This window comes from Kwoniella pini, chromosome 3 (assembly GCF_000512605.2).
Source record: "Kwoniella pini CBS 10737 chromosome 3, complete sequence".
Lineage (NCBI taxonomy): Eukaryota > Fungi > Basidiomycota > Tremellomycetes > Tremellales > Cryptococcaceae > Kwoniella > Kwoniella pini.
The window spans coordinates 1,904,859-1,930,420 of record NC_091718.1 but is presented as its reverse complement, the minus strand read 5'-3'; the positions used below and the strand labels follow the sequence as shown (position 1 = coordinate 1,930,420).

At 42.2% G+C, this 25,562-nt stretch overlaps 9 protein-coding genes across 9 annotated transcripts; 3 read left to right on the top strand and 6 right to left on the bottom strand.

The window, feature by feature from the left end:
* Positions 1 to 284: 284 nt before the first annotated feature.
* I206_102914 (uncharacterized protein) lies at positions 285 to 2,869 on the top strand (the record flags this gene model as incomplete). The annotated part of the gene is made up of 11 exons (XM_019155015.1): positions 285 to 549; positions 609 to 697; positions 778 to 930; positions 1,001 to 1,071; positions 1,137 to 1,220; positions 1,284 to 1,395; positions 1,465 to 1,488; positions 1,547 to 1,614; positions 1,680 to 1,816; positions 1,883 to 2,102; positions 2,164 to 2,869. The coding sequence occupies 11 exons, from the start codon at positions 285 to 287 to the stop codon at positions 2,867 to 2,869; spliced, it is 1,929 nt and encodes a 642-aa protein (XP_019012418.1).
* A 317-nt stretch (positions 2,870 to 3,186) lies between these two features.
* On the bottom strand, positions 3,187 to 6,225 carry I206_102913 (uncharacterized protein; the record flags this gene model as incomplete). The annotated part of the gene is made up of 6 exons (XM_019155014.1): positions 3,187 to 4,343; positions 4,408 to 4,460; positions 4,513 to 5,322; positions 5,393 to 5,972; positions 6,022 to 6,074; positions 6,125 to 6,225. 6 exons carry the CDS (start codon positions 6,223 to 6,225, stop codon positions 3,187 to 3,189), a joined length of 2,754 nt encoding a protein of 917 aa, XP_019012417.1.
* Positions 6,226 to 6,639: 414 nt separating this feature from the next.
* Positions 6,640 to 9,263, top strand: I206_102912 (uncharacterized protein; the record flags this gene model as incomplete). Its single annotated transcript, XM_019155013.1, has 2 exons — positions 6,640 to 7,663; positions 7,789 to 9,263. 2 exons carry the CDS (start codon positions 6,640 to 6,642, stop codon positions 9,261 to 9,263), a joined length of 2,499 nt encoding a protein of 832 aa, XP_019012416.1.
* A 90-nt stretch (positions 9,264 to 9,353) lies between these two features.
* I206_102911 (uncharacterized protein) lies at positions 9,354 to 10,037 on the bottom strand (the record flags this gene model as incomplete). The annotated part of the gene is made up of 3 exons (XM_019155012.1): positions 9,354 to 9,656; positions 9,716 to 9,823; positions 9,894 to 10,037. 3 exons carry the CDS (start codon positions 10,035 to 10,037, stop codon positions 9,354 to 9,356), a joined length of 555 nt encoding a protein of 184 aa, XP_019012415.1.
* Positions 10,038 to 10,349: 312 nt separating this feature from the next.
* On the top strand, positions 10,350 to 14,568 carry I206_102910 (uncharacterized protein; the record flags this gene model as incomplete). Its single annotated transcript, XM_019155011.1, has 14 exons — positions 10,350 to 10,657; positions 10,736 to 10,803; positions 10,875 to 10,987; positions 11,047 to 11,159; positions 11,228 to 11,381; positions 11,437 to 11,588; positions 11,646 to 12,313; positions 12,395 to 12,869; positions 12,925 to 13,255; positions 13,326 to 13,463; positions 13,525 to 13,647; positions 13,713 to 13,885; positions 13,943 to 14,027; positions 14,104 to 14,568. 14 exons carry the CDS (start codon positions 10,350 to 10,352, stop codon positions 14,566 to 14,568), a joined length of 3,366 nt encoding a protein of 1,121 aa, XP_019012414.1.
* Positions 14,569 to 15,644: 1,076 nt separating this feature from the next.
* On the bottom strand, positions 15,645 to 15,992 carry I206_102909 (uncharacterized protein; the record flags this gene model as incomplete). The annotated part of the gene is made up of 1 exon (XM_019155009.1): positions 15,645 to 15,992. One exon carries the CDS (start codon positions 15,990 to 15,992, stop codon positions 15,645 to 15,647), a length of 348 nt encoding a protein of 115 aa, XP_019012412.1.
* A 950-nt stretch (positions 15,993 to 16,942) lies between these two features.
* Positions 16,943 to 17,466, bottom strand: I206_102908 (uncharacterized protein; the record flags this gene model as incomplete). Its single annotated transcript, XM_019155008.1, has 2 exons — positions 16,943 to 17,353; positions 17,437 to 17,466. 2 exons carry the CDS (start codon positions 17,464 to 17,466, stop codon positions 16,943 to 16,945), a joined length of 441 nt encoding a protein of 146 aa, XP_019012411.1.
* Positions 17,467 to 19,381: 1,915 nt separating this feature from the next.
* On the bottom strand, positions 19,382 to 19,681 carry I206_102907 (uncharacterized protein; the record flags this gene model as incomplete). The annotated part of the gene is made up of 1 exon (XM_019155007.1): positions 19,382 to 19,681. One exon carries the CDS (start codon positions 19,679 to 19,681, stop codon positions 19,382 to 19,384), a length of 300 nt encoding a protein of 99 aa, XP_019012410.1.
* Positions 19,682 to 20,696: 1,015 nt separating this feature from the next.
* Positions 20,697 to 25,023, bottom strand: I206_102906 (uncharacterized protein; the record flags this gene model as incomplete). The annotated part of the gene is made up of 4 exons (XM_019155006.2): positions 20,697 to 20,721; positions 20,803 to 24,202; positions 24,258 to 24,342; positions 24,394 to 25,023. 4 exons carry the CDS (start codon positions 25,021 to 25,023, stop codon positions 20,697 to 20,699), a joined length of 4,140 nt encoding a protein of 1,379 aa, XP_019012409.2.
* Between the last annotated feature and the right edge of the window lie 539 nt (positions 25,024 to 25,562).

Here is a 25,562-nt window from a genome sequence, read left to right as displayed (position 1 = left end):
AGACTAAATCAGAAGGAAATGGCTCATCTCTCCGTAGTTCTTAGACATCTTCATTCGAAAGAAATCTCGGCTTCCTGGCACGGTCAACCAAAACATTGGTATTATACAATATACAATACAGCGTAGTTGGTCAATTGTCATAAACTCGTTTTCAGGTATAAATAGGTCGCATTCTCAACAACTCTTCGACGTATTTTTCCACTCACAATCAAGATATCCTTCGAATTAACCTTGATCCACATCACTTACTCGATTAACAAAATCACAAACAGATCTTCACTACGATGAGATCCTTTATTACTCTGTTCACAATCCTCAACTGTCTTGGTGGGGCAACAGCTGCAAGTGATCCGGGATTAGCAGCATGGCATTTGGATAACCTATATCCACTCGCCACTGAACGACTCGATCCTGTTGTTGCTCCCAATGGTGTCGCTTCTCACTTACACCGTATCGTCGGTGGAAGTAATTTTGGTGCGAACTATAATTACGATCAATATAATTCGGCTTCTTGCTCCTCTGCTGCTGTTCAAGCAGACAAGAGTAATTGTAGGTCACTCACCTGCTTTGGCCTTTTCATGACTGTAACTGAAGTATTGTCGATTTAGATTGGATGCCTCAATTGTTCTGGAAAGAAAATAGTACTTTTGTACCGTTAAAAGCTGGTACAAGGTTCTATTATTTCCTTCATAGAAATGTGAGTCATCATTACTTGAATCTGACTTCTAATACAATCGGATCAAAGCTGAGCGGATTTCACGCATCGTTTGACAATAGAACCCAGATCAACCAGTTAGAGCATTCCCACCTGGATTAAGAATGTTGGTTGGTAACCTGAATGCCAAGAATTATGCGGATACAGGTCTACCTACGGGCGCGCTAAATTTCATTTGTTTGAAAGATCACTTTTCTACACCAAACGGTGATACTGTAAGTCCAGATGTAGTATGTCTTGAGGCTGTTCATCTTCGCTAAACAATGATCGATTTCCGCTTATTAGGCTGGACCAGATTTCAATTTCAATATTGATTGTCCTCAAGGTCTTGTGACTACTGTTCGATTCCCAACTTGGTGAGTTGTTTGAGATGTTGAGGGAATTCATCGATTTTTCGCTTATAACATCCATCATTGCTCAGTTGGGACGGTGTAAACTTGTACAAATCTGATGGATCTCATATGGCATACACAAATAACCTGCAATATGGTGTCTGTCCTATATCGTGAGCTCATTTCGGCCACCCGCCTGAACCGAGAGATGATCACAGCTAAGACCGATTGATTAGTCACCCTGTACGATTACCGGGAATCATGCTTGAGTATACCTGGCAGACGTACGCCTATAAGAATGGAGTACCGCTCAAGGGTAATCTTATCTGGGCCAATGGTGACACCACGGTGAGGAGGCTCATGGTCTCGCAGCCTCACATGAGAATGCTTGCTAATTCCTCCAACGATTCCCTGCAGGGTTATGCTTTACACTCAGACTTCGTGAGTAGCGGTGTCTTTTCTTGGTGAATGAATTTAGCTTGACTGACATCTTGAACAGGTCAACGGTTGGGATACATCTGTTCTGGAGGCAGCCTTGAATGATCCAGCTTGTCTCACTGGCGAAATGTAAGTGGTTGCTTTTTACACTCGTTGGCTATTCGCGGGCTGAGCACGTAATTGACCGCACATAGGACTATGACCGCTTGTCCAACTTTGGCCATGTCAATGAATCTGGGAACCGCTCAAAATTGTCAACCTCAGCGAGGTGTTTTAGAGAGTTATGCAGATTTCGCACCTATCAGCTCTCTCCCCGGATGTAATTTACCTTGTCAGTATATCCAACATTTACGTTGAGGTGTATCTGCGTGACTGACATTGTCTATTGGGTTTTTAGGGGCTTCTGGACCAAAACCAGCTTGCAACCCTCCTGTCGGCAGCCCAACTGTGCCGAATGGCTTAAAGGGTACCGACGGATCTTTGACTTACTCCGGCCCATCATATACGAATACTACTACTAGTCCTCCTGGTCAATGGACGAGACAAGGGTGTATAGGTGGAGCCACTTCGTTGACTAATTCTTTCCAATACTCCGATGCAGCTATGACTCAAGCTAAGTAAGTGCATACTTCTCCACTATCATAGATCTCAAATACTAATTGGATTGTCATATGATAGATGTCAAAGTACATGCGGTGAATGGGGGATGCAATATTCCGGTTTACTTTCTGGAGCCTACTGTGTTTGTGGATCAGATGTCGATAAAGCAGCATATCATTTCGCAGATTCAGATTGTAATTCGAAATGTGGAGGAGATTCAACAAAAACTTGTGGAGGTAACGGTAAATTAGAATTATTCAGAAATCCATCAGCAACAACAGTTAATCATCCAGGTATAACTGATCCACAATATATTGGATGTAGAAGAGAAGGTGGAAATGGACATGCTTTATCAGCTGCATATATAAATTATGATGGAATGACAATTGAATGGTGTAAAAATTATTGTAAAGCTCAAAAACAAAATATTGCTGGAATTGAATTGGGAAGAACTTGTACGTGTGGAAATGATTGGACAAATGGTGGTGGTGTACCTTATCCTCAAGATCAATGTAACGTACCTTGTAAAGGAAATACTTCACAAATTTGTGGTGGATCCCAAATTACAATTTCTACTTTCAATCTAACTCTCCCGGGAGGTTCCTCAAATCCTTCTTCATCTGCTTCGGTACCGATTTCTTCAACTCCTATCTCGGCGAGTGCTTCGGCTACTCAAAGTGGAGTGGTGACGATTACGAAAACGGTAACTGTTACTGGCTCTTGCTCTACCGCGGGAAGTAGAAGAAGAAATCACAGAGACCTCAAATTCTTCGCCGACGCTTAGACATTTACCGAAATATCAAAACTATATAGTGGTGGCATTATATAATTCGGTGCATACAGTGCGAACCATCTCTTGAAGGTAGATCAGTAAATCCGGTAATTCAATTTTCACATTCATTCCTCAGTGTTCGCATCTCACAACGAATATATCTGTCATTTTGGGCCTTAAATTAGTCATTCTTTCAGGACATTCTATTCGGGTATACTTCATCTTATATTAATATATGTACCTCTATGCATGCATCCTTATTCATCCTTACTTTGCTCAGAAACGCTAAACGGTAATTTGATTGAACAGACATTCCCGCTTGAGTATTATTACAGCTTACTTAGAGCTTCTTTATCATCTATACTCATTCCACTACTCCCCACGGCCTGCCTGTCAATTAGATCTGTGAGCTCTTTTTTCAAAACTTCTCGGCTCGCTTTTGCCCTCCTGATCTTTTGTATCTGTTCTTCGGATGGACTTTCTACCTCTCTATGCTTCAATACGTACTGTTCCAAATTCTTAATTTTCGTTTTCAGCTCATTCACCCTTTCATCAGAATTAGTGTTTTGATGGGTCTCCGGCATAAATGAATAAGGTTCATTCCCTTTCACAATTCTCACTTGTTTCCATAGAGCCTTTCGCCTTTCATCGGCTTTCTCAAGTTTAGCTTGTTGACTTTCTGTCAAATTCGATATTTGACGAGCTTTCATAACGTATTCATCCAATTCTTTAGCTTTATTCTCGAAATCCTCTAAGCTGACTTGGTCATTACTTTCAGAACGTTCTTTTTGATCTTGTTGTGTTTCTGCGAGTTTCTCCGTCGGTTGGGATGTGTCAGTGTTAGTCGGTAGGAGTGAAGTCGGTTCATTGCCCTTCATCAACCTTACTTGTTTCCATAATTCTTTTCTTCTTTCTTCCACTTTAGCTAATTTAGCTATTTGATCATCTGTTGGATCAGGTAAACTTTGAGCTCGAAGTACATATTGATCCATATCTTTTGCTTTTTTCTCTAAGTCTTCGACACTCAGTCGTGTTGTATCTCTTGCCACTTGATCCAAGGTCTCAGCTCTGGACTTTTCGGCAGAACGAGGTTTAACATCAGGTTCAGATTGATCCGCATTTATTTCCGAAATCAGCTGTTCACGCTTAAGATGGGCTCTTTGTAATTTGTCTTTGTACTCTGGTGTCAATTCTTTCGAAGGGATTGATCGAAGCTTGTTGATCATTATTCCTAGATCCTCAATCTTACCTCTTATTGCTGCCTTTTTATCGCTCGGAGCGATAGCACCTCTTGCCATCTCCAGCCTGGCTGACATCGAATCCGTTGTATTTTGTGGCCTTGTCAATTGAGGATTATCTGCTGATGAGGAGCTGGACGAGACAGAAGGTGGATCAAAGACTTGTTTGGACAAGATCAATTGATTATGCGAATTAATATACTGCCATGCGAAGAAAGTAAGTAGTAAAAAACCAAGCTGAGGATGAACTGTCAAAAAGCATCAATGACCAACCAAATTGCTTGTTGGCCGTATTGCTTATTACTGACTCACGAGAGTATAGTAAGATTGATAAGACCCCTTGACTAAGATAAGTAGCTTTTTGACTGTGTGTTTCACGATCGGTCAGCCAGTCCTTCAAGATCAATCAATACTCACACTTTAGGATCCACAGGCATTGTGATTAGTTGATCTGATGACGAAGTTGTGAGGCTAGCGATTTGTCTGGATTTTGCCATTTTAGCTTCAGCTTCCTTCTGAGCTCGAGCCTTAGCTTCAGCTTGAGCCTTCAACTTTTCTTTTTCTCTTTCTTTCGCTGTATCTGTACTAGAAGCGCCACTTTTAATCTGACTCTTCTGCCCTTCAGCATCTTTAACTTCTTTCTCATCTGTCTTTACTTCTTTCGTCTTTCCAGCTTCCGACTTATCTTTACCTTTTTCAGTTTTGTCTTTCTTTTCCGACGCATCCTCATCTCTCTCAGGCTCTTTAGCTACTTTCACATTAGCCATAATATGATCAGCATTTCTAGGTACGTTATCCCACCATAAAGTGTTTCTAGGTTCATGGGGTTTTGGATGAAACCCATGAGGAAATGGAATCAAAGAAGGGTGATATCCTCTCATTGTCATAAAAAAATTATGATGAATATTTTTAGATTGTTTAGGTTTTTTCTTTGATTTTTTTAATACCGATTTTAATGGTCTATAATCTCCTGCCATTAAGGGATCATCTGTATCTGTACTGTTTGTTGAATTTCCATCTGCATTAGTCAATTTGTCGGCAGTAGTATCTGTATCATCGCCACTTGTCTTCTTCAAGCCGCTAGAAGCAGGCTTCTCCTTTGCGGACGTGTCTTTTGGATCTTTTGGCTGAGATTTCGCATCCCCTGATTGTGATATACTTCTGGTGGTAGGTCCGACATCTCCGGGTCGTTCGCCGTCCATACGACTCTTGCCTTTATCCTTGGGACTACGTACATATATGGAGTAATGAGCGATCCTGCAAATTCAGAGAAGTGATTAAAGAAAATCAACCTCACTTTGAATCAGTGGATTTCACATCTCGAGTCGGCGTGACTTCCCGTTTCTGGGTACCAACTTCCTTATCAAGACTTATGACTTTCTTGGAAGGTCTACCTTCATCCTCCAATTTACGGCTTGCAGCTCCGGTGGTTTCGGGCCCTTTCGGCTGGGATCGTGAGCTTGAGGGCTCAGGAGTGGTCCTGTCAACTCTTGCCTCGTCAGGCTCGGTCGCTTTATTGTCACTTTTCACTTCTGCTTCCTGCCCTTGTTCGGCATTGGATCTGACCTGAGACATGCGGAAGCTTTGATGTTCTTGCCAGGGAGGCCAAAATAAGTCCCATGATTCTTTCAACCTCGTCTTGGTTTGTTCATCAATCACCAGAAAACCGATATTCAGAAAGGTTAGAATCAAAGCTATATTGACAGGGCTAATTTGCACCCAATCTGGCAAATGAGCGAAGATCTTATCGAGAATGAAATTGCCCGTTGACGGAATCGGTTTTAAGGAAGTAGAGATTTTAGGAATTGTGTCATTCAATACGTTGGCAGGCGACCAATCATAGAATTGAGGATAGAATGCAGGAGGGGGCTGCAAAGCTATATCCTTTCGATGAATGAAGGCCATATCTAAAACTTACTGACTCACCTAAACCAAGAATGACTATAGCTGCTATTAATTGTTCTAGAGGGCCAAACATCCTATGGAACGTCAGCTGGACCCAATCGACTGACTCAGATGATTTACTCACTGCTCGTTACTTCGCTGAAACCATCTTGCGATTCTCTGAGTGAGGCGGTTCTGCCAGTAGGAGACTAAAAGCAACGGTTCAAGGAAGAAGGGAAGTGGCATTATGCATTGGAGGCTGTATCTGACAATGTTCTATATTTGTTAACGTCTGGAAATCATATGATAATCTTGTACCGAGATTCATTTCTCCAATCGAGTGACCGTCACCTCGGATTTGTGGGCAGCAAGCAGTATGTCTGTCAAAGGATGTGAACCTTATCAAAGGATCTCTTATTTTGCCACAGTTTGAAGTGACAACCATGTACAGTCCGGAGATCGCCGCTTTCCTTCGTTTTGTATACAAGTTATATCTCGTATTTTGATGCCTTCTTCTTGTGCTTCTGCTTTCCTTTCGTTTGCTCGCTAACATCATACATCATCGCATGCGCCTCTAATTCTTGGGAGAGACCAATGAAGGTCTTAAACTCGATTGTGATATCCAAACTTCTACCCACAGTCAAGACGCCGCGACGCATCATGTCGAGTTTAAATCGCAATAACTCGTATAGATATAACTCGGTTCCCAATCTTGGAGAGTCATCAACGCATAAAAGATGGCCTGAGGATAGAAATAATCCAAATTCAGGAATGCATAGTTCGAAATATACAGGAAGGGACTACAATAATTACAGACCTAACTCTCCAGGTGATCGGTTTGGTGGAAGTTACAACGAAAGATGGGATAGAAGCAGAAATGGAATTGATGATGGACGTCGCGATCAAGAAAGGTTTACCGGTAATGGTCATGGGAACTATGAAAGAAGAAACGACAATTCGCGGCCACTCGAATCTCGAGATAACGTGAAGTCTAGATATGAGAAATCAAATCAATCGCAGGCCGCTAAGCCACCATACGAAATGAGAGGATCATACATCCCTAGTTATCAGCGAGACACCTATCATCCCGCTACCCCGCCTCCATATCTTCCGCCATTCCCACCTTCTTTACCAACCTCACCTTTGTATTTGCCGCCTCGACCGTTATCTCCTCCATCAGGGCCATCCGGCCAGAGTCGAGTTTTCAGTACAAGTCAAAGTAAATTCCGAACTACCTTTTCTCGAGATAGGACTGTCACACCTCCACCGGTCTCGCTGCCACCTCAAGAATACCTTGAGCTCTTAAAACCCACTGAATCTCTAATCTCGGACACAGTCATACCAAAATTATTAGTGTTAGACCTAAACGGAGCATTGGTATTTCGTAATCGGAACTCAGATGGGAAGAAATCGTACCCCAGACCTTACTTAGCTTCTTTTTTGGAATATCTGTTCTTACCTCACCCAAAAGGCGAGAAGAGAGGATGGGAAGTATTCGTCTGGTCTTCTGCGCAACCACATAACGTGCGGGGAATGGTCGAAGGAGCTTTTGGACCTAGATTTATTGATGGTGTTTGGGAAGACGAGACTCCCCAAGGAACAGCTGCCAGGAAAAATGGAGAAGGTAGATTATTAGGCGTTTGGGCTAGAGATAGGATGTTGGATATGAAATCTGCGGATTATAGTACGTCCCTTCTTCATCGTCCCTTCCTCTTCTTCCCCTCCACATCATATTGTCCTTCACTACATCATTTTGATTGTATATCGAAGTAAGAACATGCATCTGATCATCGCCAAATTGATTGATAGCGAGAAAAGTCCAGACAACCAAAGATCTACGGAAACTCCTTGAACATCTTAATAACCCTTCTGAGGAGGGCAAGTTACCACACTCGATGAGATATGAGGAGAAGACAGTCATGTTATTGGACGATTCACCTCTTAAAGCTATATACCAACCATTCAATCAACTAGTAATACCTGAATATGGAAAAGAAGAATATCACTCATCAAAGCAAGCTGCTAGTACCGCAGGTGATGGAGGAATGGATCAAACTCTTTTAGCTGTTATAGGGGTCTTACACGATCTGCAAAATGTCACCAATGTACCTGCATGGATAAATTTAGGAGGATTGACCGGAACTTTGGAAAATAACGGAAAATCCGAAAACTTGCCTTTGGGAATTGAGGATTTACCTACTCATGATTCGTTTGAGCATTGGTTCAAGGACACAAACATTTTCCAAACATGGGTAGAAAAGGGGAGACTCGCATTGGAAGAGAGGGGAATAGAGGTAAAACATGGTATAACACCTGATATTCCAAGTAGTAGTCATTCTTCTAAACCATCCTCACCTTACAGAAGAGGCCAATCACCAGTTAGACTATACAGTAAGAGAGGGTACCATACAAACAATAGAATTGACGATGATGAGATATCTTCGCCTCCTCCAGAACAACTAAGAGCGGCGAACGTGATTAATTACTTAGATGATCTGATTTCTGGAACAGCGAAGTTGACTGTAAATCAAAAGGATTCGTTGGAAGCTGCTAAAGAAGTATTGGCAGAACTTGATGGGCAAGGAATTGACAAGGAAAACATATCAGACTTGGATAGACAATCCCAGGTAAATTCAAACGACTTTGCCAATAATTCCACAGCATCATCAAATCATAATGGCAAAGCTGACCACCATAAAATGGGTAACAGCCGTGATAAACATGATGATACTCCTCGAGGTAACCAGCGAAAAACAAGAATTAGAGAGAAATCAATCAATAAAGTACAAAGAATGGCTCAGAAAAAAGACAAATCAAATCAGGCATTTGAAGAAGCGAAGAAAGAAAATCCCAACTTAAGTAGAAAAGCATTCAAAATTCAATCTGCGCAACATCGGAAGAAAGTATCGAAACCCCTTAAAATTGTGAAAAGTGGTCTGAAAGGTAGTCATAGTGGTTCAAAGACAGGGAAGCAGAAGTCATCGAAAGAGGCTTCACGTAATAGCATGGACAAAGGTGCTGCCAACCCTGAAGAAATCGATATCTCCAACATGAGCGAAGGAGACTGTTCATTCGGTCGGAAGGGTGAAGATGACGTTGAAGAAGTTACAAGAGATGTTTTTGTCCGAAATATGACTATAAGATTGGAAAAGGATATTGGTCATGCGAAGCCCGGCCCAATTGGCAAAACTATATCGTCCTGTGAGAACCCTAAGGCAGAAAGGAATTCTACAAGTAAGAGAAGTCGACCTAATAGTTGGGAAGGTGAACAGTGGTTATTATAAAAGTAGGAGATCTATATATACATTTTTTCAAGATATGTTGTTGTAAAATATATACTATCTATGCATTTTCTCTATAATGCTTACTATACCCTATATTTGTATTTTCTTTAAAGCATCTTGTACTAATTTACCTACTAATTTCTTATCGACACCACCTTTTTTGTCACCAAGTTCTTCCCATAATCCATTAATTACTTTACCTGCTACACCTTTTGAAACTTTTATTTCATCTGATAAATTACCTATAATTTTATTTATAATTTGTTGAAGAATTTCGTTTGAAGGAGCTTCAGGCAAAAAAGATTGTAAGAGTTTAATTTCATTTTGTAAAGAAGAATAATTATCTGCATGTGGAGAAGGGGAATTTGGCGAATATGATTCGGAGGCTTGTGTCTGGATATCAACACATATAATCAGCATTAAATTGTAAAGTGAAAGAAGATTTTACTTACTCTTTGGGAAATTCCTTTTTTCAGAACGGCCATCACTCCTTCATCATTTATAGGTTCATTTGGATCTTTACCTGATTTAGTTGCGTTGGTGACGTCTGCCAAGATTGACTGGACAGAAAAAATTAGTCAATTATAGAATTTCTTTGTCTGCTACTTGTGCTTAAAATTAATTCCTCACCTTCAAGCAGGCTGCGGCAGGTTTATCCTTTGATTTCATAGATGCCTTCAAGGCATTTCGAAGAGTAGTTTCCAGTAGTGATTGGGAAGCAAGCAGACTCCGCGAGGTGTGCAGACTCCTTCGAGCTATGACTTGAGTAAACATCGTATTTGACCTCCGAGGATGCTGAGCGTCACGAACAGGTGCTTATGCAGACGAGCAACTGTATATCATATACAAAAGTGAAAAAGTCTGAATTTTCAGCATAAGATATTTGGGTGTTTTCGCGATGTTTTTCAGGTATTTTCCGTCGGAAATAAAAGGTAAAAGTGACGTAGATCGACAAGGTTGTTGATCTTCCTCTTCTTTTTCTTCATCCTCATTAGTTTCTCATGTTTAACCCTCCATTCGGGAGATAAGCTCAGCTAGGATAGTCGTATGATATCCCAGATGATATAACAGAAAGTTTAATTAACGATGTCAACTCCTACACCCACATTCCCACCTAATTCTCGTCGGCATATACCATATTTATCATTCCATAAATCTTTAATTCGTGAAATATGTAAACCACAACAAGATGATCTAGTTATTATAGCTAAAGGTTTAGGAATACGTAGAATAGTTTGCGCGTTACTTAAAACATATGACAGGAAGGAAGATTTGGTATTGGTAGTAGGAGCTACACCTGCAGATGAAGCTGGAATAGGAGATGAACTTGGTATTATGGGTGTAAGGGATCCTGGATTTAGAGTTGTAGGATATGAAATGAATGTCAAAGAAAGGTATGTATCTTTATTGATTTCTTTGAAAGTCTATCCTTGAGTTTGAGATCGCTCTAAGAAGCTGATGTTCGACGGTAGAGAGGAAATGTATAGACATGGTGGACTTTTCTCGGTGACTAGTAAAATTCTTGTGAATGATTTCTTGAGTGAGTTACAACTTGATTCGTATCCGGTGCAGAATGATTGAAAAGCAGAGACACTGATAATCAGCTTTTAGAGGGTACTATTCCTGCCAAATTGATCACTGGACTGGTTATTTTGCATGCAGAAAGAGTATCTCATGGTAGTCAAGAAGAGTTTGCTGTTAGACTGTATCGCCGGGAAAACCAGGTCAGTTTCGTATGAACGGGTATGAATTAAGATATTAGCTGAATACTATTTTTCTGCAGAGCGGATTCTGTAAAGCTTTCTCGGACGAACCAGAGATGTTTGCCCATGGTATATCACCAATGAAAGACATGCTTGTCAATCTCAATATGAACAGCGTGATGATTTGGCCAAGGTATGATTAGTCCTCAGCTGTTGTTTGCCTTGATATTGGCTTCAGAAATAGCTGATCAGATGTCTTAGATTTAATGAGGATGTTAAGCAGGCTTTAGCGAGTCGACGAGCCGACGTGGTTGAAATGTATCAACCTATGACAGACTTCATGAGGGAATGCCAAGATAGTATAACAGAATGTATGGAAGCAATGTTGGTGGAGCTGAAGAGGGATCATTCTTTGGTAAGTTAGCTCGTTACCACACCTCCGCAGGTGTTACAAGCTGACTTCTCCCTAGAATCTCGATTTAGAAGATATCAATGTCCGAAATGCTCAATTCAAAAATTTCGATACAATCGTCAGAATGAGGATGAAAGCTGTTTGGCACAAAGTAGGGGCTAAAACCAAGATACACGTTGCTGCACTCACGGAATTACGGAACTTGCATACGTGAGCTGCAATATCTGTGACCCAGGTGAACGAATTGCTGAGATGACAGATGCACAGATGGTTGTTAGAGTATGATTCTGCTACTTTCGCATCGTATATAAATACCTTACAACGTCAACATTTCCAAGCTCAGAAATTAGCTGCTGGACCAGCAAGACATGTTCACGATTGGTTCAATGCCAAATCAGCTAGTAAGCTTGTGGAAGCTTCTCAAGCTAGAGTCTCAAAGAAAGCCCCAATAATGGATAATGAGCACGATGTGAACTCTCCAACACGTGAAGAAGTGAGAGCGCGCTCCGAGGGTCCTGGCCATCCTATAGACGACTTTATGGATGAAGAAGCCGCTTTGAGAGAAGCTGAAGCGTTGAACGGACATTCCAATGGATTGAATGGAACAAATGGCGATGATGAAGAGGAAATAATGGAAGTCTTCGCCACTCAGACTCAGACTGTCCCACAACCTGATGAGGAAGAAGATGAAGCGATGGTCGAAATAAGTGAAAATGACAATGGGAATGAAACGCTAAGAGAAGCCACAGGAGAAGCCCCTCCTGTATTTCGACCTGTTTTAGTGGGACTCGAAGAAAGTCTGACCAGAAGTGTGAAGAAACGGTTGCGAAAAGGTCATGAGCCTGTACTGGAAGAACAACCGAAATGGAGTTTGTTGGCGAAGGTACTGAAGGAAATTGAGGACACGATCGCCAGAGTGTCTGAATCTCATGCTGGTGAGTTTGGAATATGAACAACCTTCCCGAGTCCAACCTGCCTCTGGGATGTCAATCGCTGATATGTCCTCAACGGGTCAGATGCACCCGGAACAAATATCGTTCTGATAATGTGTTCGTCCGATCGAACATGTTTACAACTTCGACAATATCTGACGACAATGCAGACCACCAATCCGCCATTTGGTCCACATGCAGGGAAGAGAATGATGGAAACGCTTTTCCTGTCGAATTGGCAACACGAGAAGAATGGTGAAAGGCTGTCAGACCCAAACAAGATGAATGGTGATGAAGGCGATGAAGTACGGGTCAAAAAAGGAGAAATGGAAGCTAAGCGCCTAGAAGATGCTAAAGATCGACAAAGGGGAACTCCGAGGGGAAGAGGCGTACCCGCATACAAGAGGAGGCGATTACGAGGGGGCGCGGCAGCGGCCATGGCGGCTCCTCGACTTGCAGATATGGAGAGGGATCATAGGGAGACTTTGATGAAAGCTCAAAGTGCCTTTGCGGGAGGAGAGGAAACAGATGGACAGATGCAATGGGCTTTGGCAGAATCGTGAGTAATTCTTGGTATTCAGGAACATATTGACTGATTCGAACGAATCTTACAGATCGAAGGGATTAGGCTCATCGTCTTCAGGTTCAGCGCCAGATCCGAGCTCAGCATTGCTAGCTCAATCTGGTGTAGTCGAGGAACAAGATCTTGATCCTTTGACCTCTTCGATATCTTTCGCCAAACCGGATGAGACTGGATCAACTTCAGCATATGGTTTCGGACTCATGCCTGAGAATTTTGAAGACGAGTACGGATTATTGGCACCACAAGATACAGTCATAATACGGCCGTACGGTGGAGAAGATGATGATATACTTTTACAAGAGCTCAGACCGAGATTCGTGGTAATGTATGAACCGAATCTAGCTTTTATACGGCGTCTCGAAGTGAGTTGTGGGCGAGACAGAGTCTCCTCATGAGGACGTAATGGGGACTAGCTGATGTTGGAATTTGTAGGTGTACAAAAATTGTAATCCCGGTTTATCACTCAGGGTATATCAGATGGTATATACAAATTCATTCGAAGAAGATAGGTTCCTGTCGACTATACAAAGGGAAGCGGAAGCGTTCAAGAAGCTCATCGATGATAGACAGGTGGGTATCTCAGCTCAGTCATCAGTTCGGAAGCAATAGGGCTCATACATATGTGCTGTAGACAATGGTCATACCGATATACAACAATAATCCGAGAGCACCTATGCGAGACAATGTTACTAGAAGCAAGACTACTTATTCGTCAAGGAATGCTGGTGGAGGAGAGCCCGTTGAGGACGCTCGTGTAAGCATTCTTTGCATCGAGGATTGGGAATCAGAGTGACTCGAGAGCTAACGAGGTCATACTAGATCATCGTGGATATACGAGAAATGGGAGCTTTGTTACCTTCGCTTATTGATGCTTCTGGGATCAAGATTGTGCCTGCTACATTGACGGTCGGTGATTATATCTTATCGCCTAGAATGTGTGTAGAAAGAAAGGCTTTACCGGATCTGGAAGCAAGTTTTGCCAATGGTCGACTGTGAGTATCATTCACAACGACTAAAGTATTGGAAATGGCTGATGAGGGAAACCACAGGCACACTCAATGTGAATCGATGACTGCGCATTATGAGATTTGTATACTGCTTATCGAGTTTGAGGAGGACAAGTTTGGGTTGAGGGTCAGTCAGAGCTCAGATTTTCTTATTGACACTTGGCTGTGCATGCGGATTTTGGCTGATGCCCCATGTAATGTAGACCCGGGAAGACGCTCGACGAGAGACAGCTGGAAAATCGAATGAAAAAGACGATTCATGGCGAGATACATTTTACCTTCAATCGAAATTAGTTTTATTGACACTACATTTCCCAAGATTGAAAATTATTTGGTCTTCTTCACCTCATGAATCAGTTCGAATATTATCGGATCTGAAACTAAACAATGATGAGCCGGATGAAATGGTAGCTACATTAAAAGGATCAACGGAAGGTGGAGAAGATTCGTTTAGAAGTTCCATTGAGAACGTAGGATCAGTTGAAATGCTTCGAGCTATACCTGGAATTTCTGGACGTAATTTGAAATTAGTGCTTAGTAAGATCGAATCGATAAGAGATCTAGTAAGAATGAGCAAACGCCAGATGAAGGAGTTGTTAGGTGATGAGAATGGTGAGAAATGTTGGAAATTTGTCAATCATGATTCTAGATTCAGGAGGAGTTATTAGATCTATCAAGAAAGCGTCTGGAAACAGTATGATATTACATTTTACTGTGGGAAATGCAGGTCATGCATCAATATCATTCATGTGTGGATATCTCAAGCATTATACAGATCAACATTCAGTCTGATGTACAAAGAAATTTAACTCATCTGTAATAATGTAAAACCAGATCAGCTCAATCATATGTCCAGGCTGATGGCTGAAGCTTACATATCGATACATTTGAGAAGCGGCGATAATCATTGAACCAACACTTCTATCCATCGAAAGAGTGACTAGCATGATTGTACTATCACTGAAGGCCCAAGCTAAATTATGAAAAGTGGGTCTTTTATTGTTGCTTGAAGGAGCAGGTGGTTTCATTGTGTACCTAGCCAAGGCGAAACTATACCTCCAAAAACGACTAGACAGATCAGGAAATGACTTTCAGGTAATGATTTGCTTCTTCTATCAGAAAGTCAAGATTCCGAGATTTAGTACGGACCGTTTTAATCAGGGAATAGTGGGTCCGAAGGGGATCGATCGAACTCACTCTGATCGAAAATATGGAAGACCGGGTCTGGAAAATAAAAAGTAAGCTGAAATAGCCCAGTCAATCAAACCTGTTCAGACTGTTAGCAAGCATGTTGGTTGATATCGATGACGGAGACAATTGGGTATGATGTTCGAATTAACGACCACATCGAGTCGTCTTGCGCTCTTGAAGACTTACCTAAAATGACCATCAACCATGCAGGAGCCATCCACTTAGACCTCATTTCTGTACTGAAGGGTGCGAACGAAACCCTTGCCTCCTTTGGAGTTTCAGAATCCTGCCTGTTCATTGGCGCTTGCATAGCTGTATGTCCTTTGGTATACTGATATAGCTGTGATACCTGGGAAGTTATGAGTGTTGTTTGTAGATGATATCCATTTACATGACAGTCGTTGTTTTTCTCAGAAATTTACATATCACGTTCATTGAGAGTGTATGTTAGAACTTATGCATGAATATCATATCATATATTGAATGGTAACTAAGAAAAGCAGATTATCCTTCGATAGCCGGAGTGATATTCTAGGCCATTCTTTGAGAAAGTCTAAGTTCCATGGGTAGAAACTTGATCTACTGAATCGTTTGCTTCAACTCTTACAGTGAATCCAAGCTCAGCTCTATACTTATCTTTGGATCTCAAGAGTTTAGTAACCTTTTCCCCTGATTGCGGGCCAGTAATTTCGATTCCCTCGATTGTGGCCGTGAGAGTATAACCTCTGTAATTTCTAGAAGTTTCCTTCGTCGAGATAGTGTACGTGAACGTCAAAGTTTCGTCATCTCCTTCCCGAGCATAGGCATCGTCTGCAATATGTACTTTGTAAGATCTAGTGGAGTTTGAGCTGGGTGTTTCGCTTGGTACAGATGAGGCGGCTTTCTCGCCTGTCGTAGACATTATAGACGGCAATTATGCGGTGCTATGTGGAAAAAGGACTTGAGTGGTGCAGTGATGTAGTGGTGGAAAGGCAAAGTAAACCCGATAATAGTTCAAAGAAAACAGAGAATTCAGCAGGATTAACATCTGAGAGGGACGATTATATACATCACTGAGGTGTTGGATTTTGGCCCGTAAAGGCAATGTCATTACAAGTTGGCTTCTCCAAGTACAGCGGGATCTTGCAGTGCCTTCCGTTACTCCTTTCAAAGTGAAGATCTTGATGAGGGCTTTAACGAAGCCCAGATGATGCGACGCACTATTCTCAATAGCGTTCATCGAGTCAACCAGAAGACGCACTGTATCAGCTCCTTTCAACCATGAATTATGGAACCTTTCATTCACGATCCATGACAACTTAACGTATTTTGCATATTCTGTGATGAGTAGGAAGACGCAAAGTGACGATGGAGCCACGTTGCTAAGGATTGCCCTTTCTGCGAAAATCAATGGAGCAGAACAGGTAGTTAGTGAGTCACTCTACGTCTGCCTCTCAAACTGCTCAGCATTTGTACCGATTATCAAGCTGCAGTCGTTCGTATCCAATTTAGCGTGTGGCTCTATGGTTGGTCGTATCCTTGTCGCGGGAGAACGTCGTGATTTGGCAGGGATACTAGCAGCCTTTCAAAACTGCTACCAGACCATGTGCTCTACGAACAGTGTTCAAGTAGAGTCCAAACGCTGAGCTTTCAAGCTATACGTGGATCTCGATAGGAATATGTGACAGGACGACAAGTATGGGGAATGTCATTAAATGATGAAATCGTGACACGAATCCCAACCTGAAGGTATGATTCGTAATATGAGAAGAACTATGGAAATTTGACTTCGATGATTCAAACATTACCTAACAAAGCATCAGAAGCAAGTAACAAGATGATTATTGCTCAGCGAGATTCAAAGCAGTACCATCAATTATTCTTAGAGATCTTCGCTGAGAATGATCCAACATTTGTAAAAGGACCCCCAACTGTCAGCTTTTCACATGCAGTCCAACACACTCCGTTCTCCTCCATCGGATATTGTACTTCGGGTTCACCGTCGTTGAAAAGAAATATTGCTTTACCATGCTTGACTGTTGGCTTTCTTTCACTCAATGTATCACAAGTGACCAAGCTAAAGCTTGCCGCTTCTGGCTTAGCGATGTCTGACGAGGTAGCTCTCGGAGCACGGGGATAATCGTCATGATGGGCGTTGGGGGCCTTGATTACCTCTCCGGTAGTAGAAATGGTGTATTCCTTGCCGTTGACCAAAAAAGTTGAACCTTTGGGCAGAGTAAGATTGGTCGGATCGCTCGAAGTGCTAGCGTTACCTTGGGATGACTGATTCGTTCGTGATTCAGCATCGTACCTACGAAGCCAAGGGCTTGACTGGAGAAGACAGGAAAACCTCATAATGAACTCACCCCATTGGATTGTTCAGACATGCCTGACATATCGAATTAATGCTTGCAAAAGTCGTGTAGTTGGATCGATCTGGGTGATGAAGGAGAGGTATTGCTTGGAAGGATGTGCCTCGCAATGTGACTTTCCCTTGGCCTTATATACTATATTCGAAAGGTCTACAGATAAGGACACACTAAGGAAAACAATCCTTTGTCAAGACTAAATCGATGCGTCACATCATCGTCATGCAATAAAATGCGTTATACGTCATTTTTTCAAAGTTTTACATTGTAACATCCATTCATCTTCAAGTGTCATGGAAACTGTTTGCGCTCAATCTAGAACTTGAGGTGAAAATGCATGTTCACCTGATTCGATGAGTTGCGCTCAACAGTCTTCAAGATTCTTGTATGATTCATCCTTAAACGTATCTTCAATTGTTGCAATGAAATGCGATATTAGGCTTTCTATGAAGCTTAAAAAAACAATATGAAGAATAACATGAAATCATCGCATTGCAATACAGGCTGAAATATGGACACTACGTGGGAGCAAGTGGCAATCTGGCATAATAACGAAGTAGCTTAGCGAAACTTGATACCTTTCTTCGAGATTAGGAGATCATATCATTCAGCAATCTTGCAGACTTTCGCTATGATTGATCCAAATATAAGAACCTCTCCGTCTTCTAATTCCTTATTTTCGAGAGAGCCCAACTCATCCTCACCTTCATATCGGATATAGGGTTTCTCATTGCTGTAAAGAAAGAATGCACCTTGAGCCATAATCATTGGATTTTCTTTGCTCAATGTCCCACTAGTAGTCACTCGGTAGCGTGGACCTTCCTGGTGTGAATTACCTGGTGGATAACCGGTTGAGGTACTGAAGTGGGGACCAATACTTCCTGTCCAATCTGTTTCGACTAGTTCACCATTTATTTATAATACATAATCCTTGCCGTTGACAGTGAGCATTGTCCCGTTGTCGAGTGTAAGTTTGGTCGAACTGTGAAAAGAGGTATTGACGCCTCCCGATGACTATTGCAATTCTCAATCACCGTTGAACATAACAGATCGAAAGCTCAACCAAAGAAATGAAAAAAAAACGGTGTGATTGAACTCACGCCTCTGGATATTTGGTAATGGCCTGACATATGGTATCGATATGAGGAATCTGAATCTGGATTGATCTGGATGGCAACGGAAATATGTTGTTTGGAAGACAGTTTATCGTACCGTGACTTAATAATCAGCTTATATACATTGATCGACGGACCGGGGACTTCTTACAGGGATGAGTGATCCTTTATGAAGATAAAGCGGTACGTCACCATATCGACATATAGTAGAAAATATCAAGGATTATACTTACGAGGCTTCGTTTCGTGCTATCCATTGTTCGCCGAACGTCACACTATGAGCCCAATTCACGGTCGGATGAAAACATGTAGGGTCAAATGATCTCATACAATCAAGCTCAAGAGTCTTCGAAGACACAATTTGCCTGATCCTTTAAGGCTTTCGATTTTTTGTTGTCATAGAAACCCATTGAAGCTTGACGACTGCTCTACACCGAGCCAAATGACGTAAAGTATCGTCACCATCCCCTTTTACAAAAGCACTTGATGGCACTTTTCTGCCAGTTGCCAATGACGATGATAGGTAGGCGGTCCTATTTCGCTGGTCACCTGCGGTGTCTCTCGAAATCGGTACAGTACAATATAAGCTTCATGTGGGGATTCCTGCAGGATCTCTTCGCTAGCCCGTATCATTTAGCAAGTAACGTGACAGACAGCAGCAAATTGTATTAATATATACATTGATTGGTCATCTCCAGTCTTGTATGACTAAAAGAGTTTTTCAATACTACAAACGCATCAGAACATGTAAAGTCATATGATGTTTTGAAGACCTTCTGATCTCCATACTCTGTGCAAAGAAGACATTATACAGTCTATCTAAACTACTAAAACTCGTTCGCGTCTCCGGCTTCAAGAGTGGCAGTGAAAGTCGAAAATTCCTTCTTGGAGCCAGGTTGGAGTCTCTCTTGTTTACAACGCTTGATACCATTTTCTTCACTGAGATATCTTACGCTTGGCGGTCCAATCGAATTTCTTCTGAAGTGTACACCTTCATACGTCTCATCGAGACTCTGGTCAACATCAAGACAGAAATTATCTGATTCACTGTATCTCGAATATGGATTTTTCTTTCCCTTGATGTGAACTTTATAAGATGTATCCGAAGATTTACTTTCTTGTGCCATATTAGAATCCTTCAACTGTGAATCAGCAGATGAAGTATCATTTTTTGATTTGAATGTAAGTCGTTAGTAATTGGCTCCGTCCCTGTCGACAATTTCACCAGATACTTCATCATCCGAATATTGGTTATCTTTATGACCTTCTATATTTGACCCTTGAGTAGTCATATCGAGCTCTTAGTGATGAAGTTAAAGTAAAAATCAGTGATTTTAAGTAAACAAATGCACTTCTTGATTACTCACATTTAAACATTTCAATTAAATTGTTCGGACATTATTTGAATATGATATAAGGGGAATATCGACTGATAAGTGAATTTGATAAATTATATTCAATAGAGAAATCAGATATGTAATTGACTCGCTTTCCACCTATATACACGATCAATTGACTTGGATCGTGACAAAAGGTGATATCATACTCAGAATCATTTTGTATTCTCCTTTTGAACATGAAACTTGTATCACAATACACTACATTATCAGAAGATCAAATCATTGCGTATCTGAAAGGATAAAAAATATATTACTGTGAAGCGATTCTTTCCTGAAAACCAGACTACAATAGTACTTTCTCAAGATATGATGTATCTTGGATCAATCGTTCATTATTTTTGCTAAAACCACGCCTGATGACGTTTTACAAAAATCATAAAATGATACATGATTAGATAGTATGGTATATTAATTAAAATTGAATATATCTTATATACTTGATACTAAAATGATAATGATAAAAGGAATACCGGATCCGTGTATCAAAAATTTTAGAAAACAGAGACGAGAGAAAAGAAATTGTCCAAAAATTTATGAATGAAAACTTGAGTGATATATCAACATTTATATTTATGTTTGTGTGATCATGAAATTCAATTACTTGTACTAGGAAATGCGGCATGAGCTGATCTGTAAAAACGAAAAAGTAAACTCTTTAGCTTATAAATCAAAAGGTGAAAATATTAGTGAACTCACGATAAAAATTGATTAAACTAAACTATACGATAATATTGGAATGTGATTAATGAGTTAATGTTGATGTACGTCTAAAATCGTAAACAAAATCAATCAGCTCCGATCCTGAAATAATTATCAAAACTCAAGCAAGGAAAAGATCCTTCACTCACTCTAAGACCGTTTGATAAATGAACTTGAAACTCCAAACGCTTCCTCTAAGTCTTTTTATATTCAAAAGATAAAGTCCGGGTAAGTTTTTTATTCTACATAATTCAATGACGAATTTAACTTCATCTCCTGAATCAACCGAATGTTCTCCATATAAAGGCTCAGCAGTTGTTGATATTATTGGACTTGTTCCAACAGAAGGTGATCCGAAAATCTCTGATTCACTTCTAGGTAAATTTTGACTTATTGATCCGTTATATGATGATCCTCTTCTTAATAGCATTCCTTTCAATCCACCTGATATACCTCCACCGGTTGAAGGTGACATTGGTAAAGGTAATCCTCTAGAATCCGTTCTAGATGAACTTGCATTACCCATAAGCGTGAAAGGACTCATACCGCTTCCCACAGACATAACACTACCAAGAGCAGTTGTTGCACCTGCTTTTCGTCGACGAGCTCTTGTACACCTAAGTTTGAACTCGTTCTCACGTTTGATTTCTATACCCATTTCTCGTAGAACATTCAAGACTTCATTCATGACCTCTTTAGGCGGTTTAGATGAAAGGGCAGATTGGTCCACTAATCCAGTGTGAACTCTCATTTTGACATCTTCACTGCCACTTCTTTGCCTTGTATTGATAGAAGTGCTTTGTTGGTTAAGAGCTGAAGAAGTTCTGGGCGTGACATTTGGTGATACTCGATGAGATTTAGATCTTTCTGGTGTAGGTACTCTTGCTCGTGCTGGAGAAAGAAGATCGGATGTAGACTGAACATTGGTTTTGTTGATCGCTTCACCGAGGGGTATTCTAGCTGGTTCAGCGGAGATTACTGATTTGGTGATCGAGCGATTGGCGGGCAGAGTGGCAGATTCTGGTTGAGCGTGTTGACGTTGCACAGGATCTTCCGAAGATGATACATTGATGATTGGACCTTCTGTCGTATGTCCAATCGAGCTGACACTTGACATCGCAAGATTAGCAGTAGATCCATGTTGAACCACTCGACTGGGCCCGGCTGTTGGTCGGGCAGGCGAAACTCGAACGAAAGATGATTGTGAATCCGATTTCACGCCAGCTGATTTGAGATTGACTAAGGTATCTTTTGCCAACGATTTTCGTCGGAACCAATCCATGACTTTCTTAGCAGCTTTGCTGGACGCGTTCTTCTGGTTCTGAGGTGAAGTGGACTGTTGTGCGGAGAATGCGTCAATAGTCACGATCGAAGGTGATGATTGAACCGCTTGGGTAGTCGGTTGTGGGCTAATACCCTCTCGCTTGACTACGACTGGCGAGGGTTTGCTTGGAATGACATTCTGCGGATTCATGTCCCTAGCTGAGAGTGGAGTAACAGGGGGTTGAGCGGTTCTATCATCTTTTGAGCCAGTCCTGTTGACCATGAGGCCAAGTGTTTTTCGTCTTGATTTCTTCTCTGGATCAGCTGTGCCAGGTCTAGACAAAGACATTGATGCGCGCTTAGCATGACCAGCCACCAAGTTGATGGCAGAGGCGGAAGCGCTGGGTGGACCGCTTCGATTTTCATCATTGCTGTGAGATGCTTGACCCAAAAGTTTGGCCAAACCGAACTTGTCGAGCGACATACCCTTTCTGTATCTTTCTCTTTTCGGAGGCGGCGGTTTGGGAAGACCAGCAGGGGTAAGATCTGGATTGGCCCTGGTAGCTTTGGGCGCAGGGACAGTAGAAGGTGGTGGCATGGAATCGTGTCTCTTTCTTTCGGCGAGAGTTGCTTTAGGGGTAGGGGTAGGTGGTGCAGCTTTCTCGGCTTTGGGAGTAGCGATGATGATCTCGGTTTTGTTACTCTGAGAGGCTTTGGGTGTCGATGGTGATTGTGGACTTTGGTTCTGCATAACGAGTTGCTTTCGCGATGGTGTCGAGGGTACGTCGGGCATAGTAGGTAAGTGAGAAGTCTCTTCTCGCACCTCAGGCGCAGGTAAGGCAGCGAGCTCTGGAGCCGGAGTGAGAACTGGAGTCGGTTCAGGAGTTGCTTCTTCCTCTTGAATCGACTCAACGGTTTGAGCATGGCCATTGTCGGACGAACCGGATTCCATGTCCACATCGCTTGAACCACCTTGTCTAACATCTGACATAACAGGAGCAAGGTGCTCAGTGTTTGCTTCCATTTGTTCGACGCCATCGACTCCTTTACCACTTTCTTTAGCTTGCATCGCTTCTTGCATTCTTTCGTATGAAGCCTCACCATCGTATTCAACTTGAATCGTATGCCTGTTCTTATTCGCAGACATGGGAGGGCGAGTCTTGTGATCGATATCTGAATCAATAGGAGGTGTTATCAGTGGAGTGGTAAGTGATTCATCTTCCACAGCTATGTTCGATTCAACTGCAATGGATTCGGTAGGCGTGTTAATGGCGGGTCTGGCTTCGAAGTTTTTAGGCGGAGAGCCGGCAGGCGATGGTGTGGATAAGGAAGGCATGGTCGGGGTAGGCATACTTGCTGGGGATATAACCATAGCGGCTTCGGGGAGTAGTTGTGCTTGCGTTGGAGCAGGGAGAGGAATGGGTATAGCGTGTCTCGATTCAAGGGGTGGAGTTCGATGACCCGCATTGCTGAGGTACTCAGGCATAGTCGATGTGGTAGGTAAGGCGGAATGATGTCGTTGTTCTCTACGCCGTTGGTAGTCTAACATACTTGCGGTGACTGAAGTACCAGGTACGCTTGACTGACTGCTTTGCATCATAGCTTTCGCCTCTTTAGCTTCAGCTTGTATCCTCTTTCGCTCCGATAGTTCTCTCTTGGCTTGTTGACTCTTTCGGTACATCGCTTCTTGGAAGACATATTCATGTTCTTCAACAGACCTGTCAAACATATCTCTGTATCCTGCTAACCATGGGTGTTCCATTATCTGACGGATTGTACATCGATGTTCTGGTAAAGGAACAAGCATGATTTGAAGGAGTGATTTAGCGGATGGGGACATGTGTTCCGGGAAGTTGAGTCTGGTGTTCATAATGTACTTGTAAAGAAGATTGATATTGTCACCATCGGGATTCTGGGGATCATCGTCATATGGCAAATAACCAGACAGCATGGCGTAAAGGATAACACCACAGGACCAGATGTCGACGGCCGATCCCACGTAAAGCCCTTCGGATACGACCAATTCAGGAGCAGCATAGCATGGACTACCGCAACTTGTAGCCATCAGATCATCTTGAGCGTGATCGAAGCGGTTGGCGAAACCAAAATCGGTAATGATGATATTACGGTGTTTATCAAGTAGCAAATTCTCCAATTTCAAGTCTCGATGTACGATATGCTTGCGGTGTAAATAATCGACTCCAGATATTAACTGAGCAAACAATTTTTGAGCGTCTTTTTCCTTGAGATATCGATTGGCAAGGATGTGCTCGAACAATTCCCCACCTGGGATGAGAGACATCAGCGCAAACTTGCTTGAGAGGTAGAAGAATGATCTCACCTCCAGCATATTCCAGCACTATGCCGATATACTTTTCGGTGTCTATCACGTCAAACATTCGGACAATATTAGGGTGTTTGAGCGTCTACTATCCATGTTAGTCGATGTGAATGAAGCCTCACAGAGATCGACTCACCTTCAAGACGTCAATTTCTCGCTCAACCTTACTAGCCCTGACCTCATCATCCAGACTACCACGTCTGATCAATTTGATAGCAACTTCAACTCCATAATCCGTATGTACACCAAGCTTGACTTTACCGAATTCACCTTCACCTAACGTTTGAAGCAAGACATAAGGACCAAAGCCGATCATTGGCCGACGTGGATGAGCCTGCTTATAAGCAAAGACTGAAGGGTGAAGTACATATTCATCCGTGAGGTATTCTGCTTTTGGTGGAGAAGAGTTGGCTAGAGTAGTCGTTGGATTATGGGATCTGCGATTTGCCGCTCGTGCTTGTGGTTGAGGTTGAGCAGTATGGGAATGGGAAGAAGCGTAAGCGTGCGAAGTGGATGCTATTGGTTCAGGAACAGGTAGAGGCATGGGCATTGACTGTCTGTTACCTCTCTGAGCTGCAGCTGAGGTTGATTGGGATGGACCCGGAATAGGAGCATGACCTGGACTGTAAGAGCCGAACTCATCCGCTACCGAAGCCATAACTAGACCTGGACCTGTGGAAGCTCGATAACCTTGCTGAGGGCGAGGTTGAGGTTGATACCCCTGCGGAGAGGTGTAAGATGGAGTAGCCGCGAATGGGTCGGCCATTGGATATGATAGCACAGATGTCATGAAGTGATCAGGGGAGACTGCGGTCGGCCAGGGTTATTTGGTTATGGTCTCGTAGGATGTTATACTGATTGATGATTGGGGTTTGTAGCGAAGATGATGATCGGCGAGAGAGAGATATAGTGATAGAAGTTATCAGCTGTCAATTTCCTCGCTTTAAGTTTGAGCTGTATTGCATGAGGTCTCAAAATGAACTAGGTCCATGCGGACAAGAGTGCGAGTATCAAGGGGTGAATCGAGTGATCGAGGTGAAGAGAGGTTGGATAGTGGAGTGTGTGTATACTGTATACGTAGTACACGATTAATGAACACTCTTGGGATCCGGAATAAGCGAGACGGGGAGTGAAAGGAGCGTGAATTAGTTGGATTAGACCAAGTAGACAGTGAAAGTGATGAAAGACTAGCTGATTGAGAAGGATAAACTGGATGATGTTACTCACTCAAAATGATCAAACAAGTAATCAACGAATGATTAGGTCTAAACGTTGAATGTCTCGTCTTGTCTTGTTTCCCTATAA